General features: G+C 49.2%; 1 protein-coding gene across 1 annotated transcript; it reads left to right on the forward strand.

The window, feature by feature from the left end:
- The first annotated feature begins 856 nt into the window (after nucleotides 1-856).
- On the forward strand, nucleotides 857-23,576 carry LOC119383795 (MAGE-like protein 2). The gene is made up of 3 exons (XM_037652097.2): nucleotides 857-998; nucleotides 1,272-1,818; nucleotides 21,778-23,576. The coding sequence occupies exons 2-3, from the start codon at nucleotides 1,286-1,288 to the stop codon at nucleotides 21,947-21,949; spliced, it is 705 nt and encodes a 234-aa protein (XP_037508025.1). The 5' UTR covers nucleotides 857-998; nucleotides 1,272-1,285; the 3' UTR covers nucleotides 21,950-23,576.
- The last annotated feature ends 1,842 nt before the right edge of the window (nucleotides 23,577-25,418 follow it).

Genomic DNA, 25,418 nt, shown 5'->3' on the forward strand with positions numbered 1-25,418 from the left:
CAAACGCATGTCACATCTTATTGAAATATAGTTCAGGGCTTTGCAATGTACTGAAAGCTCGTGAAACACGTGATCTGACTCCTTTCCGGCTATTGAGTTACGTCGAAAAACCTTGCTTTCGGATTATGCGATGTCTGTAATCATTCGTCGCTAAATTGATGCGATGCGAAGAATCGGTGCTCGATGAGACGTTAAGATTTCTTGAGGCGAAATGTCCTCTCAGGAAACTGCGCACGCAATAAAGGATAGCCGCCGGGCAGTGTGCACACAATAAGCACTTCCGAGAGTACCGCCGCCATATTGGCAGCGTCGCGTGGATCAGTGCACAGCAGCAGCAGCGGCCCAACCTCTCGGCGAGCCGAGCGGCCAGCCGCCCCGACTGGGCGAGATCCGGCGGAAGCCGTTGAGATGGAAAGCGACTTTCGCCGCGGCGCGCTTTTTCACAGCCCCCAGTACACCCCCCCCCCTCCTATGAGGGGGGCAGACGCAAGAGGAGGGGGGAAGTAACAACGCTGCTGCAGCTTTGGCTAAGCTGCAGCATTGGGCAACTGGGTCAGGCACGGGCTCCTCGCCACGGCTTTTCTGGAGCCAACCAGCGGACACCGTGCTTCCAGGAATTGGGACCGCTGTCGCGGCTGTGCGCTGCTGACGCGTACGGCCAAAAATATTTTCACCGGCGTGGACCCCCCTCACCTCGAGCTTCCCCCCTCGTGGCGACTGACCCGTGTGCGCATGCGCCGATGGGGCCTAGGTAGGCGAGTGAGGGGGCCCAACCCCCTTCTCCGCGCGGAGGGGCCCCTCACCCGTGGCTGCCCTATCGGGATTAGAGCAGTGATCCCGATGTAGGTCAGCGCAGAGTGGCCGCGCGCGGAGGGGGACTACTTAAGGCAAAGGCCCGGCCAGCGCACTCACGTCTTGGCTCGCCGACAGCGCACTACAGCAGCACGCGCGCGCCACACAAAAACAGTCAGTTTCGACAGCCGGCCACGCATACGACGGTGAGTGGCCGCAGCAGCGACCCGTCTCGGAATTCAGCGCCTCTTTGGATATACACACGCACGTCGGGACGACGACGCAGCGAAAGTGATTACCTCGCCAGCGGGAGGGGGTTGGGTGGGTGCGGGAGGGGTGCGAGCCCGTGGCTCGAACCCCGCGCGGGCCCCCATTGCGGGTCCGCGCGGTGTCTCGGCCTCGGGGGTTTGGGCGAGCAGGATATAGATGTGCCTCGACGTTCTGATGCTGAGCCGTGCTGGGTGCCGCGTGTCGTGCAGGAGGAGCTGAGAAGATGAGGAGCGCAGCCGCGTGTCTGGGCGTGCTGGCCTGCCTGCTGGGCGCGGCCACTGCCGGTTACCACCAGCCCTGGAAGCCGGACGAGATTGTCAAGCTGGTCCACAAGGTTGTCCCGTACCCGCACCCTGTACCGGTGCCCAAACCCTTCCCGGTGCCTAAGGTGATCCACGTGCCCCATGTGGTCCACGTGCCGCACGCGGTGCCTGTACCGGTAAAGGTGCCCGTCATCAAGAAGATCCCCAAGCTGGTCCCCGTGGCCAAGTACATCCCAGTCCCGAAGCCCGTGCCCGTGCCGCACTACGTGAGCGTAGGCGTGCCGGTGCCGGTCATCAAGCACCAACCGGTGCCCATCTACAAGCACGTGCCGGTACCGCGCGTCGTGCCGGTGCCGGTGCCCGTCAAGGTGCCCAAGCTGATACCTGTCCCCGTGCACAAAATCATCCACGTGCCCAAGCCCGTCCATGTGCCAGTCAAGGTGCCCGTCTTCAAGGAGATCATCGTCAAGAAGCCCGTTGAAGTGCCCGTCCCGTGAGTAGCCACAGTACATCGTTTACCCGCTGGGAGTATTGTTTCTCGAAGGTCCAAGAGATCTTATCGCAACCGCTCCAGTATACGGAAGTGATGATCCGGAAACGAAGCAACCAATTAATCGACGACCTAATTTGGCCTTTTAACATTCGTATCTGATGTGTAAAGTCAATCTTTTGCAGCTTTCTGATCGAACTTTTAATCGATGCGCCATGAAGTGTTCTTCAATGGGTTCATTAACATTGCACTAGAACATACCTGTAACTGTAACGTTGAAGTGTCGGGAATTCAATGCGCGGCGCCAGTGATAGTTTTATCTACCTAAAGGCTCAGTACCTAAATGTAAGTTGCGTTATAAATTGCGCTGTTCAAAATTGGAGAAAACTGTTGCACGTGTAAATAAGAACATGAATTCCACGTACCGTTTACATATTACCAACCTCGACCCGGAGTAACAAATGTGAGTGGGACTTCTAGTAGCACGTCCGCCAGATTGTTTGTTTTACGCTTGTTTTCATCTCAGGTTTCACTATCCGCGCTCTCTTGTGTGCTGTACACTATACTTCCAATCTTTAACCTAATTCCGCGCCTGCAAAAGTGAGCATGTGTGCGTAATGCGCGCTGCAGTGTATCGAATTCTACCACGACCAATTCGTGGTGCGGATTCACCGCCCACATATTTATGCTCGCACGAAATAATTCAGATTTTATTCATGAAATAATGTGTGATTTTATTCAATCATTTCCGTGGGAACTCGGGGGGACGAAGTGACTTGAAGTGTCTAATGTTCCGCTGTCCCTCATGCGTCACAACGTCTGTTTATTCATGCATATCTACTCAAATCTTCAGGCGGGAATCACATTCGGGGTAAAAAGTACGAATTCGAGAAGGTCCTAGAGCCTTCGTGCATTTTTAGGCTCACACAAGCAGGAGGTAATCAGCGTACATTATCAGGAAGTGCTGTAAGAAATTTTGTAGACTTCCATGGCCATACTCATGGAAGACTTTATAGCGCTGAGTGTACAGCTAAGCAGGCTGTGTCCGTGTTTGCACGCCCTGTCTTTTTAGAATAAGCAGGCAAAGCACGCTCAAAGATCTACTGAAGGAAGTCTCTCATTAGGCCGAAAGGCAGTAAAAGTTGCGAAAAAACAAAAACATTACCATGTTATTTACCACAGTAAATTTAGCTGAACGTACGATATATGTACGATATATGAAGGGCGATATATGTCCTATTTCTCAGCTCTTCTTACCGCGTTTACGCCAATATGAAAACTCCGCACGTCTAAGCTAGGCTCATGCAGTATATGTTCAGAGAAACCGAAATCTTTGTCAGAACGCTCCAGAGCTCTTTCAGCGTACAGGGACATAGTGCTCTGCACCACATAACGACCAGAGTTGTAGCGGGAATTTTTTGCTTTTTCGAGGGGGTTGGGGCGGGGGAAGGGAGGGACCGACCACACTTTATGCATGATCCTGCATGTGTTTGTACGTGCGCGCCTGTAAACACATAAAATGCAAAGATTTCTTGGTATGGGTGTTGAATCCACCAAACCACCCTCCTAGATATGCCCCCGATAGCGGGACAACTTTGAATTTTGATTTTGTTACCGTACGGTGCTGGCTCTTTGCGGGTTGAAAATGAGCTTTACGAAGCAGCATAGGTTAAGCTTACGAACTGGACTGATGATACTTGCGCGCCAGAATTTCTTGCGCTTACTTGTTCGCTTTTAATTGCCTTTTTTCCCCTAACTATACAATGCTAACTCACCATATCATCCTGCGCTCGGGATAGGAACATTACGTGACATTTACGTTGGGCTCTCACTATGGGGCAAGCTATGACTGCTGCAGAAGGAGAAACATTGGTGTGCTTAAACAGTATGATTTGTCCCTCAAAATTCCTTAGTCATACAGTTGAATAATTTTCGGGGTTGTTAACTACAGGGCATGCGTTGTTTTTAACTTGGTGATAGTAATATTAAGGGTCTACACTGAAGTGGTTTTCATTCATGTCATTCCTGGGTGTCTATTGTACTTTCTGGCGCTCCAACACATCTATGCGAATGTTTCAGCAAACTTTGTTCCCACGATTCCACTTACCCCAGTAGTTCTTTTTTTTCCCTCTCCTCCAGAAATGAACCATTTCTTATCGCGCACAAGCGCACTTCGGGATTCGTTCACTTGTCTCACTTCAACATCGCGAAGAGAGTGTTTAAATACTCGATAAAGAAACAAGAGGGTGGCAGATGCACGACACATCTGATCGCATCGGGGAAAAAAAACGAAAGAGGTCCTTGACGCGCGCTGTTCACCCCAATTGCAAATACGGCTCCTCGTGACCGCTGGCGCGTGACTTAGCCGTCCAATTCGTTTCTCCTCCCCAAACGACAGCAACGCGTGCGGCGTCGCGATACCGTACAGAGTAGCCTTTGCGTTCTTATATATTTATCTTATTTGCTCGGTTCAACGTGCTGATTCACTCGCCAGACTGGGCAGCCAGCATCTCTGAGACAACAGAAAGAGAGACCCCTGCGCGAGCGGCAGTTCTGGCCTCTGAGGCAGTCCCAATGATTGTCTGACCCCCGTGACTCCCGTCTGTGACGCGGGGCAGCCACGCTGAGCGCTTATGACGGCTTGCCGCTTCACTCGAGAAAGCAGCGACGCAAGGACTGCACTGCGAAAGAAAGAAAAAAAGCAAACGAAAACGCGCCAAGAGGCAATCAGGGCTTCTTCTCTCCGTCCTGCGGCTCGAATCTTCCTTTTTCGTGGCCTTTAATGATGGTCATTGAAAGGAGCAAACGACCGCGCTCTTCAGGAAAGCCATTGGCAAAGAAGGTATGGCAGGCAGCCGTCGTTCCACCGAGCTTGTGTCGGGTGCCGCGCCGCTTTCTTTCGGTCGTCCGCGCTCTTTCCCTTTATTACTATACTCCTTATACCTTTCTCTTGATTGATGGCGTGCAGAATGCGGAGCGATTACCCACGCTCGCGTCAGCCACGGGGTAATGACGACAAAACAGCGAATGCTTTCACTGACCCACTCTTGCCCCCCTCTTTCTCTCAAGGGGGGAGGGGTATTGCTCTTCATCGCGACTTAGCTATGGAGCCAGCTAACGTGATACGCATCCCATGACTTGAGTCTACTATTGAGGCAGCAAGGAGGGCGCCTGCAGGTAATTGCACGTTACAAGCCCTCGTCATTTTGTTCCTTTCAAACTTAGGCCGATACTTTGACGTTTAAAAGATATACGTTGCTGTTACGACGGTGTTGCCCTCGGTGACCAGCACGCATTAGCTTAGTGTTGGTGACATCGAGAACCTCACGGAATACATTGTTGTCGTGTAAAAACGCAATCCACACTCTTCCACGGAGAGGGAATATTTTGGCGTTTCTGTTTTCATACAGAACGCTTGTTCGTAGTGGCAAAATTCTTTTCTCTTTCTTCTCCACGGAAAACTCGCGCCATTGTTTCAGAGTTCGCTTGGAACTCCGAGCGACTACTAAGCTCGTGTTTGTTTGTACTGGATTGGCGACCTGACTCTGTAATCATTCTTTGATTTGGTGGCGGCACGTCTGTTGTGAAAGAACAGACAGCCGATTGTGAGAAAGGCGAGGAGCAGTGAAAAAGCAGAATCCCTAAAAACGAAACACCTCATTATAATTGATGTAGTACCAGGGAAATTGACTAACGTTTTTCTGAATTCATTCTCGAGAGGACGGTATAGTAACGACTACAATGTAATCACTACTCATCCATGGACGGATCCAGAGCAGATCGGGTGCCCGGACGTCCCCCCATTCCCACCCCTCCTAATTTTTTAATGTGTAAGAGAGTATTGCTGTTGACGCCGCATACTCAGCTTTAGGTTTCAGACTTCCCATAAGCTGACACCCCCTCCTTCCACCCCGGGCGAAATCGTGTATCCACCACTGTACGCATCACAAATGATTTTATGGAGACTGCCACTGAGACCTCAAGCTCTTGAGCTTTTTCTGTACTCCGACTGACGAGCAGAAGAAACCGGCAAGAGTGCAGAATAACGCAAGAGCTTCGTGCCCGAACGATTTGCGGTGCCCAGTATAAAAACTTTCCAATTATTTGCGCTCACGGGTCCGCGTCGATGATCTTACAAAAGCCTCTGTAGAAACGTTGTGGTTCTTCTCATGGTATTGTAACTGTGGTTCCAATCGACCGCAGCTACGTTTAGTTTACGTTCGCGAATGACTGCAGACAGTTGTGAAAGGATAGATCGGCTAAAGAGAGAGAGAAAAGGAAGGCAGCAGGAAAGAGTAACACGCTGACTCTGAACGTTTGAACTCAACAAGGCACTGCCCCGAGAAACGACTTTCACCTTCACCCACATTCACGGCATCCCACCGGCGTCTAGGTCATGTTTTGCTCCGGTTTGAGTGCACGCCCCTCGAACTCGCAGAAAAATAATAATAATAAACTGAAGTAGGAAGCGAGCAGCAGATAGGGGCGTTGCACAGCCGCTCGACTTAGCGGCGAAAACGAAGAAACCCGTTCCTTGGTCGGCCGTTCCCTGTATACCGGGGCACTCTCATCCATCCTTCGCCACCACGACGATGGGAACAGGGGTCCACTTCGCCCGCGCTTCGCTTCCGCGTCCTGTTTATATATATTTGAGAGCAACGCTTTGGAATGAAGAGGCGGCATAAAAGAAAACAGAAAAACAAATGTACGGAAAATTCCGAACACGCACGCGGCTTAAAACGATCCAATGGATCGGCTGAGAACCAGTTTCTCTGCTTTTTCTACAAGCAAAAAAAAAAAAGATGAGAAGGTAAACAAACATGACCAGCTAGCTCTGCTGAAACCAGCTTGGAAAAGACCGCAGTAGATGTTCGATCCCGTTAACTTCTACGTCGTTCTATTGCTCCGACACTCCGAACAAAATGGGCACCAGGAAAAAAAAAAACGCCGAGTACTCGGCATCTAGAGTCGTGTCAATAGCGAAAACTGAAGGAGGAACTTACGTGGGCCATTGGTGACCTGTCAGGCAGTGGCGTTTCTGTAACCATCTCCTCGCCCATGTATCGCTGCACACGTGTCCTCCTTACCACGTCGATTTCAATCGAGGAAGTCGCATTGCACTGTCGAACTTGGAGCGACGTGGCTTCTTCTCCAAGACAGCCTGTTCTGGAAGGACCTCGAACGCGCACCCTTCGGCATCCCCTTTTTCCATCGGGTCAATGACTTCGAAGGGCTCGATGACTCGAAGACTGCACCTCTTCTGGCGTGGCATCTCGTGGTGGCAATAACGCGTGACGTGCCAGATTCCTTTTGACTTACGTCCTCTCTCTCTCTCTTTTTTATGCTGCCCTCGCTGCTTTTACCCTCAAAGGTGAGAGTCACGAGGAAGCCAGTAAACCTTCGTAGGAAAAAGGCAATCGAAAAAGAGAAACACGTACACACACGTATATATAAAACGCTACGCGATATGAATTTTTATGCGTCTCTGGGCGTCTTCTTTTTCGGATCACTATTTCGTGGTGTTTCCATTTGCTGTTTTGTGCGCCTGTTCGTTCGATGCACTGGCGCGAACGGCCTCTCGCTATCGCTCTCACTGCTTTTCTTCTTTCTTTTCTTTACATATATTGCACCTTTTTCCACACACGCAAACAGCCTCATGTTTTCGCCTACGCTGCGACGTAAACCGCGCTGTCTGTTTATCTGGCACTGCGAAGATCAGATTTAGGCAAGGCGGTGGAATTTTGTTACAGAAGAGTAGCCGTTGCTTGTACCTGAAACTTTTTTTTTTTAATTTCGCGATAGCTCGACGACCAATGTTCATTTACCCCGGCGATGAGTCAAGATTTGTCACGCAACGTTAAGAGGTGTTGCCATGAACACTCCAGCCGACCGCAGGCTATCTGCCGCCAATCACTGCTGAAGGGAGAGGCGATTAAGAAGAGGAAAGTGGGGAATCATTCAGCGGTCTACAAGCAATGGCAGCCTTAAACATGCAACCCACTAATTAGAAGAAGAATGCGCTGTTACCTAACGTAACGGCGCTTTGGCAAAAGAGAACCCGAACATGTACGAACATATTAAATTTAAAAAGCCGTTCTGTTATTGTCTTTACAATACTTATCGCTGCAGCAGTGTAGCCAGCGTAGAAACAGAAAGGAGCTGTGTTAAAAGTTTTTTTTTTTCACATACTGCTTTCTTAATGGCATTCATGGCTTGTTTTTGATGCAAGATAAAGTTAGAACAATATTATTTTTCCTAAAGCATGGCCGTGGAGTCGCAGGGGAAATCCGCATTGCGTGGAACAACTGAGTGAAAAAGAATAGCACTATATCAAACCTTAGATTTACTCTGAAGGCCTTGAAAGTACTGTACGCCCGCTATACATTTCATCTGTCGGGTTCCGGCGGCAGCGTTGGGACGTTCGAACCTTTTGGGACCTTTTGTTGCTGAGTAGTGTGGTGTAGCTTTCAGAGCTAATGTAACGGCAAGCAAAACCATGGTGAAGCAATAGCATACATTTTATATTAAAGCGAAGAACCTTCCTCTGACAAGTCACGCGACAACAAACATCCGATTCTCGTCAAGGTAGTTACAGACTTTTGCCGAAGCTCGTCCAATGGTTTCAAGAATGCATGTCCTAACTGTTAACAGATCAAACGCTTATTTTTCAGTGGACACTGCAGAAATTCATTCGCTTGTTACCACGCGTTGCGGCGGTGATTCAGTGACCACTACAGAGCCTTACGAAAATGAAAGGCTTGCCGAGTTCCCACTTAGTTAGCGCATTGTGCGGTTCATAACAGCACGCAAGTCAGGTGGAAAACAGTAAAGTTCCTAAAACCGTTGAATCTTCGTGTTCAGAAACCGGAACTGCTCTTTCACATAGTAACACACTCGGAGAAACTCCCTGTGTAAACGATTGTACCGTATCTACGTTCACAGTGAACCGACTTCGTGCACGTCAAGTCATTAATACCGTGAGTTCGCTTCTTCCTCCTCCTTCTTCTTTATTGGCTTTACTCTGTCAAAGCAGAATGTCTCGGTGACTCCGCCTTTTCCACACATCACACCTGTGCCCGCTGTTCCCAGTTGCGATACTCGATACCATGAGTTGGGGTTTGCCGATGCCTGTATCTCCGCAGCCATCGCACGGACACAAGTGGCTCTTCGGGCCGTCTTTCGCCGCCACGCGAGCCTCGTCCTGTCATCGTCGCAACGTTTCGGCGTCAAAAGAAGCCGCCCCCGTCGAGAGGCTTGTACGCTGTCGCAACTACACGGGCTCTCTCGATCCGCTTTTCAAACAAGAGACGAGCCTTCGTACGCCCCGTCATTCAGCGATGGCCCTTCGTCGTCTTGTTCGGCTCTGTCGTGCGTCCTCGTTTGGGAAAGTTCGCCGCGCCGTGAGGTCCGTGTCTGCCGAGCCACGTCTCTTCTAGAAGATCGACCCATTGCTTACGCTCTCCCTCAGTGGAGAGGTCTTTCTCAAACTTTTCTTTCTCGCCACCTAAACGCAGTCTCCTTCTTCTCCAGCGTAAGAGGTCCCCAGTTAGTGTCGACGAACGCAGTGGGAGTACCTTGTAGGTCAACCGGAGCAACGGACAAGTGGACTAAAAGGGAGGGAGACGCGAGTCGTGCCTTTTCCATTTCGAGCCACGTGCGAACTTGTTCTGGACAGTACTCTTCGGGCCGCTCAAAAGGGAAGCACAAACGCGCGCTGCTTGCCGGCTCGACAAGCACGCGGATGTGTTCGAGCAACGCCGGCAGCTGAGGCACGGACCGTATATTACGGGCATGGAATCCAGAAGCAGAAAGCACCGCCGCCGCCGCCCGAGGCTGTTTGGACCTCCCGATCACGGGGCTCTGCGGCGGCCAGAAAGGGTCAGTCAGCCCTTGACCGACAAATGCGACTTCTCGCAGGCCGTTCGTTCTCTCCACTTTCGACGATGTCGCTGAGAAGCAAGAGAATACGACGTCCCGGTAAGTGGGCGTGTGGCAGGCAATACAAAGAGGGAGAGGAAGAGAAGAGTGGAAGGAGTTGAGAGGATACACGGGGAACATTCGTATTAGCAGAGTATAAGTCGGGTGGGTGGACACGACAGAGAGTCGGCATAGCTTTCCGAACGAAAACAGAAGGGAAGGGAAGGGGCCGTTCCGCCATCTTGGCGTGTGTCGATCCGTGTCTTACAGCAGTGGAGCGTGCACGGCCTGCGTGGCGGGAGAATCGGCGACCTCGTTTCGCAGAGAGCAAAGCGGCAGACAAGAAGCTGGCCGGCTGGCCCCGGCGGCGGGCCCTGCGTGGCCGGAGGAGAAGACGAGGGCTGTCCCCTTCTAGCAGACCCCCCCCCCCCCTCGCTGTCGCTCACGGCGTGGAGCCTCTCGCTCTCTCTAACGATACATCTCCAGAGCGCTACCGACGACGCTGTCTGTCCGTCAGGCACAGCGACGACCGGCGCGACAACCTCTCGGCGAGGAGCGATCAGCCTCGTCCTTGAACTTGACTGCCGCGAGCTGAAGTCGTCGCTGCGATGGCCTCTCGCCAGTTGCCGAGAGAGTGAGGCCCGCACGTAATGTGTCTTGGCGGCGAAGTGACCTCGAAAAGAAAAACGCGCTGCGCCCGGACAATCTGCACGCGTTCACAACAGGGCGACGGAGCGAACAGAAGCGTCGCACTGCGGCGCGGCGTTGTTTTCTGTCACGGAGCCACGTTCTTAACGCTGGAGGAGATGCTGACAGCGAGCGCGAGTCTGTAAGACTACTGAGCCGTGAGTTGTCTTGCAGGGTGGCCTACTTTGGTTTTTTTTTTTCGAAGATATCAACTAGAGTGAGATTTCATAGCGATAATTCTTTGAGCAGAATCGAAGTAAAAACGTTATTTTGCGCGAGTGGAAGCGTCATTCGCTGATGAGCACCTTTTTAATGTGGCGCACAAGACGTTCTACTTGAAGTAGTTCCATTGAAGTTTTGCATGAAGCCTGTGTGGAACTGCGCTGGGAGCAGCAGACCGAGCAAGGGAGGAAAGCAATAGTCCACACAAGACGAGGAAAAAAGTGAAAGACGCGGGGAACTGGCGCCATTGCCTCGAGGTTAGTAAAAAGTGAGCGCGCACCACTAAATCATGAACTGCCACAGTTTTCCCCGACTCGACAGTCGCGCTTTAGTTGTGCCTGATTGGGACCTCAAAGGCTAGTCGTTGCTTGTGACAACTAAAAGACTCCTCATTATCGTCAAGGTTCATATCACCGCATAGGCTAACTGCCTGCAGAAGTGAGATAACAATCATCGTTCGGGCTTTACGTGCCAAAAGCGCGATAAGATTTTGAGGCACGCCGTGGAGGACTGTGAATAATTTCGACCACCAACGCACGTTCTTTAACGTGCTCTAACATCACACAGTACACTGGCCTCAAGCATCTCACCTTCGCCGAAACGCGGCCGCGGCAGACGGGATCGAACACGCGCCTCGGGTGAGCAGCCGAGCATCGTGATCACTAAGCCACCACGGCTGTTATCTAGAAGTGAGCTCGCCTACGTTAAGAGCATTAGAAGTCAGACGTCAGAAGGGAAACCGACGGCTGTGTACGCGCACTGCCGTTAAATTGACGTCACCGAAAATAAGATACGCTCGAAATCAGGGCATGCGCTTTGTCGCAGTGTATAGTTGTGGTACGGAGTTCCGGAAGTTGAGAAAAATGTGGGAAGATTAAAAACTCACACAAAACAGCACATTCCTTCATGCAACTTTGTTGCATTTGCAGACAGTGCATCATAGTTCGTGACTGAAAGGGTTAAGATGACTAGGGTGTGTATGGAAAGCTAGATAGGAGAGAGAGCAGGGCGGAGTGGGTTATGAAGCCGAGTGCGCATCGAGGTTACTGGAAGAGAGAGTAATGAACCAATGTTTTATCTATTGCGCAAGCAGGGATTTGATCGATGTCCGGTTTACGTACAGTGAACTCGGCTGATAATGGTGATGCTACCTCATCATGCAAGAGCTAGCGTAACGCGAGAGAGAGTAGCACTACATGCAACGGTGTGCTTTCTAAGACAACGAAATCGTAAACGAATCGCAGTGTTCCTTTTCGTCCGATACAGGAACGCTGGGTTTTTCTGTGTAACTCCTTGAATATAAAACTTAATCTCCTACCGCGAGAAAAAAAAAATGCTCCATACGACTTGTAGGCTTCCATATTGCTAGCGAACACGCACAAAGGACGACAAAGGACGTGTTCGCTAGCAATATGGAAGCATACAATCAATACCAACTAGCCCAGCTCAATGCATTAACGATCCATACGACTTGCTCACTTTTTTTTTTTTTTGCCTTATGTAAGCTAAACTGTCTGACAAGGTGGAGCTAGAGAACATTCGTTTGACTTTTCAGCATGCTTTGCTCACTCAGTAAAAATTTCTTTAACCAGAACTACCCCCGAATAATATAATTTGCAGATTCACTAGGTGGGCAACAAACATTATTGTGCAGATCCAGTAACAAAAAAATGGGGAGGGGAGGGGGGGGAGGCTGTAAAGCTAGCGACGTGGGCTTTAATAACAAAGGACCGCAATCAAACCCTCGTACCCTCTCCTGAATATTCAAAACTGGCCGCAGCTGCTCGTTCTGACAGGTCGCTAGCTTTCGGCCACTTTCACCATTGGCGTTTCATTGTTGGCCACTATTGGCGTTTCCATGTACAACGAAGACCTTGTTGAGTCCGAAACCGCTCCTGATTCATACGGACTTTTGAAGCGTTTATTTATTTATTTTTTTTTTTGTCATCTCGACGAATCGCTCACCCGTCGTTACGCGTCTGCACTTATATGGGACTGATGCCCACGTCTCCGTGGAAGGGTAACAGTGTTTGAATTTTAAGCGATTCTAGATTTCTGCGCAAGATCCCTTTTATTCCGGCGCTACCGACTCACGGTGCGTGCAGGACACCTATTTAAAGAGGACGTATAAAGTGTCGTATAATCGTCACTTGTTCACGTGCCACGCAGCGAACACGTCACGCTAGACGCTTCCACATTGCAGACTCTGGCCGAATGGTAACAAAGGGGACACGAGATCACGTCCCTTGTCCATGCGAACGCACTCTCTTTCTCTCTTTGCACCCTCTTGCCCACTCCGCCCTTTTTTGTGCGCGTCTACTACGCGCCTGCCTTGTTCGCGCTTCGGACACGGCGAAGGCGCCAAAAGAATGGCTCGCGCAGGCTTGTTGCAGTACTACTACGCTAACCGACAGCGTATACGAAGAGGCATCAGCAACAACAGTTGTGGCGCGCCGTTTCTCGCCCTCCCGCCGGTCCCCTCGCCGACCACGCGCCGCTAGCCAAGCCGAGCCGTTCCAGAAGGCGAGTAAGCTATCGCCGTCGCCCCGTACACCGAGAAGCACACTCGCTGTTTTTTCACCCGCTTTTTTTTTTTCACCTTTTGATTTTTTTTCTGCGCAAGTGGATCGCCGAATCCAAAGATGCGTCGCATAGGGAAAGAACAAAAGACTAGATGAGCAAAAATGAAAGGACCCTTACGAGGAGTGAGCTGAAGGAAAAAAGTGGCCAGTTATGAACGCACGATCTGCCTCTAAGAATGAAGCAAGTGGAAGAGAAGGGAAGAGCATAAAAATAGTCTATATAGCCTCCTTTCGCTCGTTTTTTTTTTTTTTTTTTTTGGGGGGGGGGGGGTTCGTTAGTTTGCACGACCTTGTTCTTTGCCTCGTCCCTCTTTTGTTATGTTTTTCTATTTCTCGCCGCTCAAGTGTTCTCGTGTCTTCCCCACTGCCCCATAGCGCTCCTCTCACACGCGCCAATAGTGCCAGACGAAGGCACTGGCATAGCAATGCCTCCTTTTTTTCTTACTTTCGGCCGCACCGAGAGAGCGCTTTTAGCGCGGATTCAATGGTCGACATAATGGTTGACTGCGCGCCTGCGAGAGGCGGCCGGTTTCCTCGTAACATGAGAGAAACCGAAGGCGCATCTCCGAGGAGGTCTTGTCCCGTACTTCCATATTTTTTTTCCTACATTCATATTCAAAGCGCTCTCATAAAAGGAAAAGTCCTAAGCGATTCGAGAAAGAAAAGGGGGGTATAAAAGTGTGTCTCGAAGACATTAATAGCAGCAAGCGATTCTGCTCCTTCTCTCTAGCACGTATTCTATTCTTCGCTCTGTGTCTTACGGCGTGCGCTTAAGGGAGGGCGGTGATTCCAAATCGTTCGGTGCGTGGAGGTGTACCGTGAAAGAAAGAGGAACAGAAACTGCTCAAAGCGAGCCGCGAAGAAAAAAAAGAAAAAAGAAACGGTGCCGACCCCCCAAAGTCGCGTCCCCGTTATGCTACTCTTTTTCATCTAAGAGGAGACGGTCGCTTTCGTCCTCAAATGGACAGTTTTCCGCTCACTGAGCGCGCTTTTCGATCATCACTTGCCCGCCTCGCGGGCGTTTTTTCTCGCGTAATACCGCGGACCTTGCATTGAAAGGAAAGGGAAGCAAAAGAGAAAGGAACGTTTTTATATACGTATTGATGCCGAGGGACCAAGTCACTCGTAACCTGCGTTCTTGCGCTCTTTTTCTTTTTTCGGCTCGTAATCGACGCGCGCTGGAGGCGCGCTTTTCTCTCCACCAGGGGCCGACGCGCGTAGTCTTTGTAGAATGATTTCGCCGCTACCAGGATTATTTTAGGAGCAATGGAAGCCCACGGGCATTCATGTATGCAAGAAGGATCTTGCTTGGGAAAAAAAGATCTCGCTAGGCCCCACCGTCTCGTTTCCTTTTGTGTGCACGTCTTCGAGAGAGTGATTTGTTTCTGCGGCAATTAAGTTCTTGGGCCGCACTTTTATGCAGCCACTCCATTACCACCCTGTGTTGTTTTATCCCGATTTTTTCGCAATTATCGACGCGTGTAATATCTTACGTCCTATATCGTCCTGTGTCTGTACGATAGAGAAATACGCGCTCGTGCTGCACCTTCGTCTCCCGATCCAATTTTTATAGACAACGCCATGATCAGCTCGTTTCTTTGCGTTGCCGTATAATCCGAGGGGAGCGTACCGCCAGTGCACAATTGCGTGAATGACTAGAAACAACAGGGCATAGAGTAATGTGCATCTTCAGTTCATATCGGGGTTGTCTAAGGTTGTCTAACGGCAGTGGACCGTAGCTTCATTGTGCAAATAGTTGCGACGTCTCTTGTCCATTACGGTTCTGTCCGCAGGTGCTTACACTTCTGCCCAGAACGCTCGAGTACTTAGTTGCAAAGCTAAGGACGTGTACTGGCATATCACTTGCGAACTTCAAAGTACCGGGCTCAGTGCCGCGTTATTATTAAGCCTTTCGTTTGTACCTGATAGTGAAGAGTTTTAGCGTCAGGGCGCAAAGTGGCTTGCGTACTCAAGCTCTATCGTTCTATTGTACCGTTCTTAGAACCGTGGGCCCAATGGACAGGGGTCCCAAGCACTAAAGCTCTCTTGTTGTCTTGATCGTTAAGTGCAGGCAGCAAACTGTGAGGTTAGTCCAGTCTGTTGAAGGATGCCGTTAGTATATTTTCAAGCTATGTGGTCATATGAGTTACACACGGCGGAAATTTCGGTTAATCGTAGTGCACTAAACCAAAGAGGAAGTCCACCGACACTTATTTCATCTTTGTTTACCTTCAGCAGGGATCGTTCACATGGCCTTACGCAGAAATCACCTTCCCCTTAAGTAACTTAACGAAAGGGCAGCGCTTCAATCACGACCGTGCATACGGAAACATACTCAATTATTGAACAAAGGCATGAAGTATAAATGAAGTATGAGTTAAGGTTGGGGGAGTTCTAAATTGCAGAAGGGTTTCTTGAAGGGAATATTCTGGCACCGTATGTCCACATGTCCTGGTCTCCGTGTAAATAGCTTATGGCATCTTCGACAAATCGCACTGGTGCGCACTGGGGTGCCCTGGTGCGCCGTTTCGTCCAATCGTCGTAGCGCCTGGGTGCTCCGGTGCGCACCGGTGCGATTTTTCGAAGATGGCATTAGCTTGGATATTCGGTGCCCGCGATGGAAGAAAGTGCCACAGCGCACAAGTCAGCGCAAAACTTGCTCCACGCCGAAACATAACTCGTGTCGCTTCGTGACGCAGCGCATTGCAGTGGAACTGGCAGAAGAGTATTTACAGGCGGACAGCATCCAAATAAAACGAAAACGCGCATCACACGTGACGGGTTCGCAACAGATCCACGAAGCCTCCGGAGGATACGTAGCCTTTGCACCGTCACGGCACGCATGCACTCCCGTACCGCTTACACTGCATCAATGTTCAACTTCACGAGCGCCCATTAAGCTGCACCTCCTACGAAGCTGCTATAATATGTTCCCATATGTCAATATTTCTTTGCTTCAGAATCGTTTTTCTCCCTCCGTTGATCGATCGCCAAGGGCAAGTAGGCAAGGAACGAAAAAACAGACAGCAGAGGGGAAGAAATATTAGAAGTATCAGCCGGGCTTACAATGGCCGCTCTATCCTGGTCCGATGGCCAACTGGAAACAAACTCGCTAGAAAGCGCGCGCCTTCCAGGACAGGCATACAAACGAGGCAGGCCCGCATCTCCCTTGGCGCGTGACGACTTCAGTGCGTGCAAAAACAACGTACTAGTAACGCGTCCGAAGTCGATGGAAGGTGAGCGCGGAGGAGAAGAGGGACAGGAGAGCTTCGCTCCGCACGCTCGCCCCCGGCTTCCACCTGCATGACCGGCCGTGTTGTCCGCATTCCTGAAGACTCGCCGCTGCAGCTTTGACCGCCTTGTTTAGAAGGCGGTTGTTTAGGCACCCCGCAAAGAAGCTGCAGCAACGCGCGTTGGTAATGTGGGCGATCTCCAACGACGTCCCAGCTCTCTCTGCAGCCATGCGATGGAGACGCCGGGAAGGCGGTCCTACTTCCGCACTGGCCGCAGGAACCAACTCCGGAAACGTCCCGGAACTGAATGGCCGTATTTGCATTCAGGAACTGCTGGTATGCGTGCGCGAAGGAAAGAAAAAAAAAAAGCGGTGGCGACAGAAATGGGGCACCGCACATTAAGTTATAGGAATTTCTCGTAATGACCTGCTTTTCCGATTCTTATCGTTCGTGAGGCCGTTGCCTCCAGTTGGCCGGACGCTCGCGCCGTCAGTCGCACATCGGTGGGCAAATATAGGTTCGCTATATAGAGAAGCGTGTGAGCGAGAGAGCGCGTGACTCTGGCAGTGGAAACGGCGCATCCAGAACGTTAAATAGCTCGCGGAAAAAAAAAACACATCGCTCACTTCCTTTCCTCGAGCTCCCGTTTCCTCTTGGTCATTTCGATGACCAGTAGGGGCTGGCCGGTTCTGGTTTTGCATCGAGGAAGACACTGACCCGACCAGTCCACTTCCTGACTGATTAACCGCTTCGCCGTCCGTTTCCATTTCTCCCGCGCCTACCTTTTCTTCCTCCTGTTCGTTTCCGCATGTTTCCTCGCTCGCCACAGAGATCGCCTACTTTAACGCTAACGACGCTATTCATCGCGAACTTATCACCCTCTCAAACACTTACCTGTCTATGGTAGGCCGTCCGTCTGGATACGCCTCAGCTTCCTTATTAACTTGTGTTCACTGGACCCCTTTGAAGCTTCAGGGTTTTTCTTATTGCTTGCAAGTGGAAGCGTATCTTGATCTATTCGTTTGTTCAGCTTACGCGATACACTGCCGCTTTGCTGTCGCTTTCATTTCACCAAACAACGTGCGTATACCCGTCTCTGAGGTTTATTACCCTCCTGTGCCTTATAACAGTCATGCTTTTGTTCAGCAATGCACTCGTATGTTCACTTCGTTAACGTTCCATATTTCTAAAACCGCATCCGCAGAGCCTCTCTGATCCAGGGAACAGAAGGATTCCATTGAGTGTCGTAGCAGTAAATAACTAAGAACTTGAAATCTTCGCTAAAGGTACAATGACCAGAAAGGCAACTTCCATGAATGTTGAAGCCGGAAATCGGGAATTTTCTTTTCACTGCAGCATGCGAGCGGTATGTGTTTCACGGCTTTCGTTCTGTGCTATTAGCGATATCGCACTGTATAATTGGCAACTGAAAGTTGCTAGCTTGGGGGTTGTGCCCACCAAATTAGCGGCTCCTCCAGTGTCCAGAAAGATGAGGCTTCCGTAGCGCGGCAGAAAGAACTTAGCCACCCTGTCTGAACTAGAAGTTCGTTTTCCCGTTACATTGTACCCAAAGACGAGATACAAAGTTGCTGAAGGGGCTTCACAGTGTGTGAGGTTTGTGTTTAGAGAGCTTCATCCCTTACAAAAATTTGTGGGGACCCTCTACAGACTGTCTGAACTCAACTAATACGGCGATCTGGGCGAGTTGGTGTACTAACATCTTCGGGAAAATGTGCAGCGCGGCACGGACGAAGGACAAGAAACGCACAACACGAGCGCTGACTCTCAATTGAAATTTATTTCGAGCGCAAACATAAAACAAAAATATTTAAACCACATGGTGATTGCCAGATAAACAAGAAAAGCGCGGGAACATGCCATTCAAAAATTCTATTTCTTTTTTGTGCAGTGCGATAGAGGTTTGGCTGATACAACGAGCGGCATCCACGTGCATATGATAAGCCTCGATTATCTCACGGCTTGTTTGATCTTTATTTTTGTACATCACGGCTGTTTCCTGAAACAAGGGTTCACATTTGCATCTTCTGCAGTGGGCGGCCAAATTAGAAGTCGTAGAATTTTTTACAGCACCGAAGTGTTCTCTGAGGCGAATATTCAAACATCGACCAGTTTGCCCGTAATACACCTTGCCACAAGAGAGCGGAATTGCATAAACTACCCCAAAGGAACAAGAAACGAACTTACGCGTGTGCTTAACCTGACACGATGTGATTGGCTTGCGCTTAGGTTTGTTGGCCAGATGACATAAGCTGGATAACCTGTTCTTTGCGGAAAATATGACTTGAACTTGATATTTAGATGCTACCTTCTTTAAGCCATGCGCCATCCGGTGTGCGTAAGGAATAACGGCGATTTTTCTTTCTTTTCTCTTAGGGTCCTGGTCATGTCGAGGATTGCCTTTCTTAAGCTTTTTTAGGAGCCCTTCACAAACAGAGACAACTGTCTCTGTTCAGGAATGAAAGTGGTGTACCAGTGGAATCCTTTCTTGAGCTCCTCTCGTTTTGTTTCAGTCCGCTTTCGTCCTTTGGGGTGAAAAAGTAATGATTCAGAGGCAGGGTGTGTGCATCGGGTCTCAGGTAGCACCCGTTCTGAGTGAAATTTTTCTCGGCAAGGTTGACCGAATTTTGGAAGGCACTAGGACAGCAGGGATAGTGAAAATCTTCAGGTTTGTAGATGACTACTTAATCATTACGCGATCGAACATGGGTCTGGAGAAGTTAACACGATAGTTTCTTCCTTTCAAGAAGGCGGACTGGGTTTGGCATTCACTTACGAGTTGCCTTCTAATAATGAGCTCCAGTTTTTAGACTTGAAGTTAAAATTCAGTCCGCAGCACTTGTGTTGGGAATACAATCCTAGATCATGTAAGCCCATACTAATTTTTCGTCGGCTCATTCCAAACTGGTAAAACGGGGCATAGCGGCGACATGCCTGGGTTCCGCCCTCAAAAAGTCGTGCCACCACGTCGCGCAGTTTAGCTTTTCTCGGCAGCTAGACAGGCTAAAGAAGCGGGTTTCCCACAGGCCACAGTTGTCTCCGTTTGTGAAGGGCTCCTAAAAAAGCTTAAGAAAGGCAATCCTCAACATTGCACATTTTCCCGAAGATGTCTAAACTCATTTTAGACAGTCTATAGACTGTCTAGATACATTTTTGTAAGGGATAAGAACACACTGCCTTCTGAATATGCCGTGCCATTAGCTGAAGGGCACAACTATGTCATAGGTTCTTTGCTTTTCATTGTTGTCATCCTCAGTGCAGCGAAGCGTTTACAATTTTCAGCAACACGTCGCAATTAATGGCCGCACGCTTCACGCCTGGCCTAGCAACGTCGTGTAACAGAAAAGTCTTTACACGTGACTAGGCACACCACAATTATACGGCATGTTGCGTCACCACTTTATTTTCATGGACGCGACCATCGGTTGCGCAGTGTCGTCGCTTATTCACGGCTGCGTGCCTTACACTTCTCGACAGTAATGTGTAACGTTCACCGACGACTTGCGACAGCACTGCTATTTAGTATGCTGTTCTAGGAGCACAAGTACATATATCTCGGCCTTGCATTCTTTGGCTATAAAATGTCATGTCATAAGAATCGCGGTGTTCCTTAAAGAGCTATGCCGCTAGAATGGCCACGCACCATGCGTTGATCTCTTCTTTTTTCTTCTTGCATTTCTGTGATGAACCTTCTGCAAAGCAAGTGACGCCATTCTAAGTGATGCTGTGAGACATCATTGACCGTAAGCTGCAGTCATAAAAGGACGTTAACACGGCACGCCGAAGAGAAAAATGTGATTACAACCCTGACTAAAGGACTGGAAGAGCACTGGAAAAAAAAGAGTATGATGGTTGTCAGTCTGGCGGCGATATTAACGAAATTCGCGCGGCGCCTGCGACAATACTGTTTCATCAAAATAGTAGAGTTGTTTGCCCGAATTTCACGCAAAAATAATCTTCCTGGGCTGATATATCAAAGCTCTGTTAGCGGTTCCAGCTGTACCTTTGAACTTCCCTAGAGCAAGCAGAGAGGCAAATCAATGAAAACAAAAAGAAAGCACATCACAATATCTCTATCAAGCTCTGTCTATCTGGCGGATCATTGTAATCGGAAGCGAACATCTTCCTCGTTAAGGATTGTTAAATGCGCCTGCAATATCTGGTCAGTGCATGTATATATATATATATATATATATATATATATATATATATATATATATATATATATATATATATATAAATATATATATATATATATATATATAAATATATATAGATATCCTCGGGGTCTCAGTTTCGCGTGGCGGCGAAGGCTCTATTCTGGCGCGCGCCGGGCACCATGACCGACTTCCTCAACCCGTTCGTTCCATTTTATGTGCAAGGAATACAGCGGACGTCAGTTCGCGGAAATGCCTTGTAGACGAGGCTACACTGCAAGGAAGGCGAGCTCGCAAACTTTTCCGGCACCACTGCTGGCTACGGCCTCGCATCTTCCTCGGACGCGCGCCGCCGTCACGGCCTGCACTGCGCCATCACGAGCGTGTCACACGGGGATAGAATGGTTGCGTCTTCTTTTGACCGGAAAACACAGCAAAACAACGCAGCGAGTATAGCAAAAAAAAAAAGAAAAAAAAACACACACAAACACACAGTAGAAGAACAGCGGCGCAGCACTGCGTACGCGTGACGATGAGGACAGAGAGAAAGCTGATTTGTCACAGTATTCTTTGTTTTTATGACGTTATTTTGTTTCAAAACGACTTTCTCTGCTTCCTTGTCCTTCGCCGTGCGACTTTCCTGACATACGTTACGTGAGTGCTATCTGCGGAAGCGTCACACATCCTTGATCGTTAGGTGCAGGAAACTTATTTTCTTACTTTTTTCTCTGTTATCCTTTACTTTTTTTCTCTTCTCTTCAAGGGATGGTATTGGAGTGGGGTTACGAACAATTTGATGAATGTTACGTTTGCGCGTGCCTCTAATTTGTTCGTTGGTTATAAGCGACATAAAAAGTAAATCGAGATATGATTTATTCAAGCAAGCTCGCATTGATATCTCTTCAACCGCTAACTCTTCTGGTACCATTCTCTTCGTAACACAATGAAGGCGTGTTGTCGCTTCTCAATTATTATTACTCTGAAGGAAGCGTTAGCTTTTTCATTTGGTTTAAAATGCGCAAGTGCACGCTGACTGTGTCATTATGTCATATTGATTTTCGTGATGTCACCCCCCGTCTTTATACGAATCAGCCTTTTCTGAACGTGAGATCATGTTCTTTCTCCCTTTTTATTTCCTTTTCGCAGAGTCTACATTAAGAAGCACACGCACTACGGAGGCGGAGGCTACGGCGGTGGCGGCTTCGGAGGAGGTGGCTTCGGCGGCGGTGGCTTCGGCGGCGGCGGCTACGGAGGTGGCGGCTACGGAGGCGGCGGCTTCGGAGGCGGCGGCTACGGCGGCGGCCACGGCTGGCACTGAAGATTTTAGAGTCTAGCACGTGCCACGACCACTCTAGATGCGTTCGGACCAACCCAAGCAGGGACTTTAAGGACAGAAAAGGAAGCGAACGCCGGCTCCCCGCTTTCCGATCGCCGACGCTCTCCCATTGCGTCACATCCTCCCGTGCGTGATGACGTCATATGATGCTGGTTGCGGCGACGAGCGGAGAGTGGGGAAGCAGGAGGAGAGAAAGGGGATCACTCAACCGTACCCCTTTCTCAGAAGGGAGTGCATTCCTAAACAATTTTTTTCGAAAATTTTTTCCCTTTCCTTCGCTTTTGCAACCGTAGAAAACAATTTAAACGACATAAATGTAGTTTTGCCGTTAGAGTTGTTCTAATCGCTGATGTATAAAACGCATTTCGTGTTTATTCACAGCCCAAAACAGGGGGATGTTATGATTGATGAGTGCCATTGGCAGTTTGTTGCTCGATTCCGTGTCGCAGGGCTTGAGCGTGAGGCAGCCGCGTTGACCGTCACTCGAGAGACTGCTTTCAAACTCTTCATCGAGATGAACGCGCTCGCGAACGAGCGACGGACCGCCATTCACGAGGTCTGAAAAAAAAAAATGAAAAAAGAAAACGATGATTGAGATGTCGAGGACGTGTAAGGTGCCTTCGAAGTTGATAAAACTACGCGAGTTTGTACAGCGGAAGCATGTTCTTCAAGAAAAAAAAAAGAAAGAAAAACACAAGTGCTTATGAAACCGCGTCACAAGCAGTACAGCTTAGCTAAGTATATTCCTTGTTGCCAGCCCCAGTCAGCGTTTTTTTTTTTGTTACCTTTTTTTCACGTTCCGAGACTAAACTGCAAGTGTAAAGCTAGCTCTTGACTTCCAGTAGGAAGGAACCCGAATAGGACGATGCGTCTTGTATACTATTGCGCGCCCTTTGCGCCTCGCTTCCTCAGTCGTACAGTCTTCTTTAGAGCCTCCTTCAGTGTCTGACCTCAACCCTCCCCCTTAGCCCCCCCTCCTCCTCCTCTTTTCTCGTCACACGGAGCCACACTGGGTCAGTCAGAATGCGACCACAGAGTGCCTCTGTTCCTCTCGTTGGTATTCATATCTTCCTTTGTTTCCTGTTCTTCGCCGGCTCATGCAGCCTTGACGCTTCTGTAAAAAGTACCTTTCGGTCTACGCCGTCTTCACTTTCCTTCATGTCTTTACTCTTTCACGTTTTTTTTTTGTTCTTTAGTTCTTCGTCATAGGAGCACGTGCAATTTTCAAATGGTTCGCGCACCGCCTAGGGCAACTTGGCGGTTTGTCGCTTTGAACATTCCTAACGAAATGACGTACACGTATACCAAACATTTCCTCCGCTTGCTGTCGCAGGCACCGGCCACGCTGTATGTATGATAGCGCGAAGAGAAATCGACACGCAGGAAAAGAAAAAAAAATTTGCATGCGCACGTTGTTTCGCGATAATCTGTTAAGCGCCTTTATTAGACAATCGCAATACTCGATTATCAAGCCGAGATGAGTGTACTTGCGCGCATTGCTCCTGTCATTTCCTTGAGTTGTGTATATATGTAATTCATTTTTACTCCTGTTTTTTTATTATTACCAACTATGTCGAATAAAGAAAACGTTGTTGTATTTAAAAAAGAAGTTGTCACGTGCCTTTTTCTTTTCTGTAGGCTGCACTAAAACATGAAACGTTATGAATCATATTTCTAATCCGCCTTTTTTTCACGATGTCACGGCCCATGCGCCCTTCCCCTAGCGGAAAGGTCGCGAATCGCCTCCCGATCTCGGAGGCTATTGTTTTAGCGATACCAGTTGTCCGGACCCTACCGAAACCCTACCAAAACTGCAGAGCGCAGCAGAGGAACGTGAAAAAGGCGGATTCTCTCTCTCAGCACTTAAACTCTTCGGTGAAAGTATCTATGGTCGGGTACAAGTTTAGAAGTGTGAGGCATTTTCTCCTCAAAGCAGGATGCACGCACGCCTGCCCTGAAGTCTCGCCCCCCAGAATGACGTCATGAGCGTGGCTGCCGGAAACCCCGCTTTCCGAGAACATGTGTCAGCGGGACTATTTCTTTAATCGCGGAGGTGATCGGCTGTCGCGCTTCGGTCATCTGGGTGGGGCTTCTCCGGTGTTCTAAAGTTGTATCCGACTATAGACAAGTCGCACGTTTATATTGGTGGACATTGGTGGATTTGTTGGCCTTGTTCTTCAGTTTGACAAATTTTTGTAGAGCTGGCAAGGTATCGTCAATTAAGAAATAGTCATCTTCACCTCCCAGTTTCAAGGAACGAAAAAAAAGACCGTTTCTAAACTAAGTAGATGAGTTATGACCGCTTTTAAATCAACGTTTTTTGTTTGTGAGTCTTTCCCAGTGTTCGTGACCGTGGCTGCTGGTGTGGTCTTGCCTAATATGTAACACTACCGCTATAGCGTAGCCTTGCCAGCCGCCTGTGCAGAAAAATTACACCTAGAGGCACTAACGAACGCCGAAATTAAGCGCGGGGCTGCGGTCAAGGACATTGAGAAAACATGACCGTACCCTCCAGCACTGTCCGCGGTGTCAGATTTGGGAGATAGAGCTACAGGATGACATGCAGACGTCGCGTAGTGCCCCTATGAGCGTTATAGAGATGTCGAGATGTCAAGCGGGCGCGTTCGATCAGGTGCGATCCTTTACTGCATCGAAACTTGCTGTTTCCTCTTGGCGGCATGCAAGATCACAGAAAAAGCCTTTGTTCTCAGAACGAATGAATCTTGCCTTCTCGAATTTCTCGGAACAAAACAATAAGCATCTCGTAAATTAATTCTCTTCTGTAAGAAGTCCGGCTGCTGGTTGCGGAGGGACACTCATGATTCGCTGATTATGTGCGCTTGAACACTTGAGTCACTTAGCAAAATAAGAGGGTTGAGAGATGCACAAACTATTGGCAAGGGAAGTTTGTTGATTATCTCGAACTACAAGCTGTTTTCCTAAATACTATTGGCCATATTGCTTAGGACGCGTACGTATGCACGCGCAAGACATGCTGGGAATGAAAAACGCCGACAGCGGAGACAGCGTCGACGAGTACGACGTTCTTGAAAAAGTATTCGGTAATACACATTGCTGTCTTTACGGAGGCTGTGATGATGCGTAGCAGGAGATGTTGCCTTGTTGCACTCGCCGGCCGTACATACAGCTTGAACCGATGTTAGTTGCGTGCAATTCGGGTAAGGCCCAGAACAGCCGCTCAGATTGTGCTCCCGCAACCAGTGAAGCTTACTTGGCCTATAAACCGAATATAATTACTCTCAAAGATGAGTTCGCGAGCATGCGATTTTAAGCTGCGCGTTCTTCACTTCGCAAAATGCAAGCACAAAAAGTAAAAGGCAGCCGATGGTTTCACTATGAGCATCGCTAGGTTGTAGCCGTCGAAGGCTGAAAGCCTTACTCTCCAGCACTCCCCTAAACTAAACGTAATTACTCAGATGAAAGCATTCGC

Source organism: Rhipicephalus sanguineus, chromosome 2 (genome assembly GCF_013339695.2).
Source record: "Rhipicephalus sanguineus isolate Rsan-2018 chromosome 2, BIME_Rsan_1.4, whole genome shotgun sequence".
In the NCBI taxonomy this organism is placed as follows: domain Eukaryota; kingdom Metazoa; phylum Arthropoda; class Arachnida; order Ixodida; family Ixodidae; genus Rhipicephalus; species Rhipicephalus sanguineus.

Coding starts and splice junctions, on each gene's coding strand:
- LOC119383795 (XM_037652097.2), top strand. CDS start 1,286: ATGAGGAGCGCAGCCGCGTGTCTGGGCGTGCTGGCCTGCCTGCTGGGC. Junction 1,819..21,777: donor CCCGTTGAAGTGCCCGTCCC/GTGAGTAGCCAC, acceptor TCCTTTTCGCAG/AGTCTACATTAAGAAGCACA.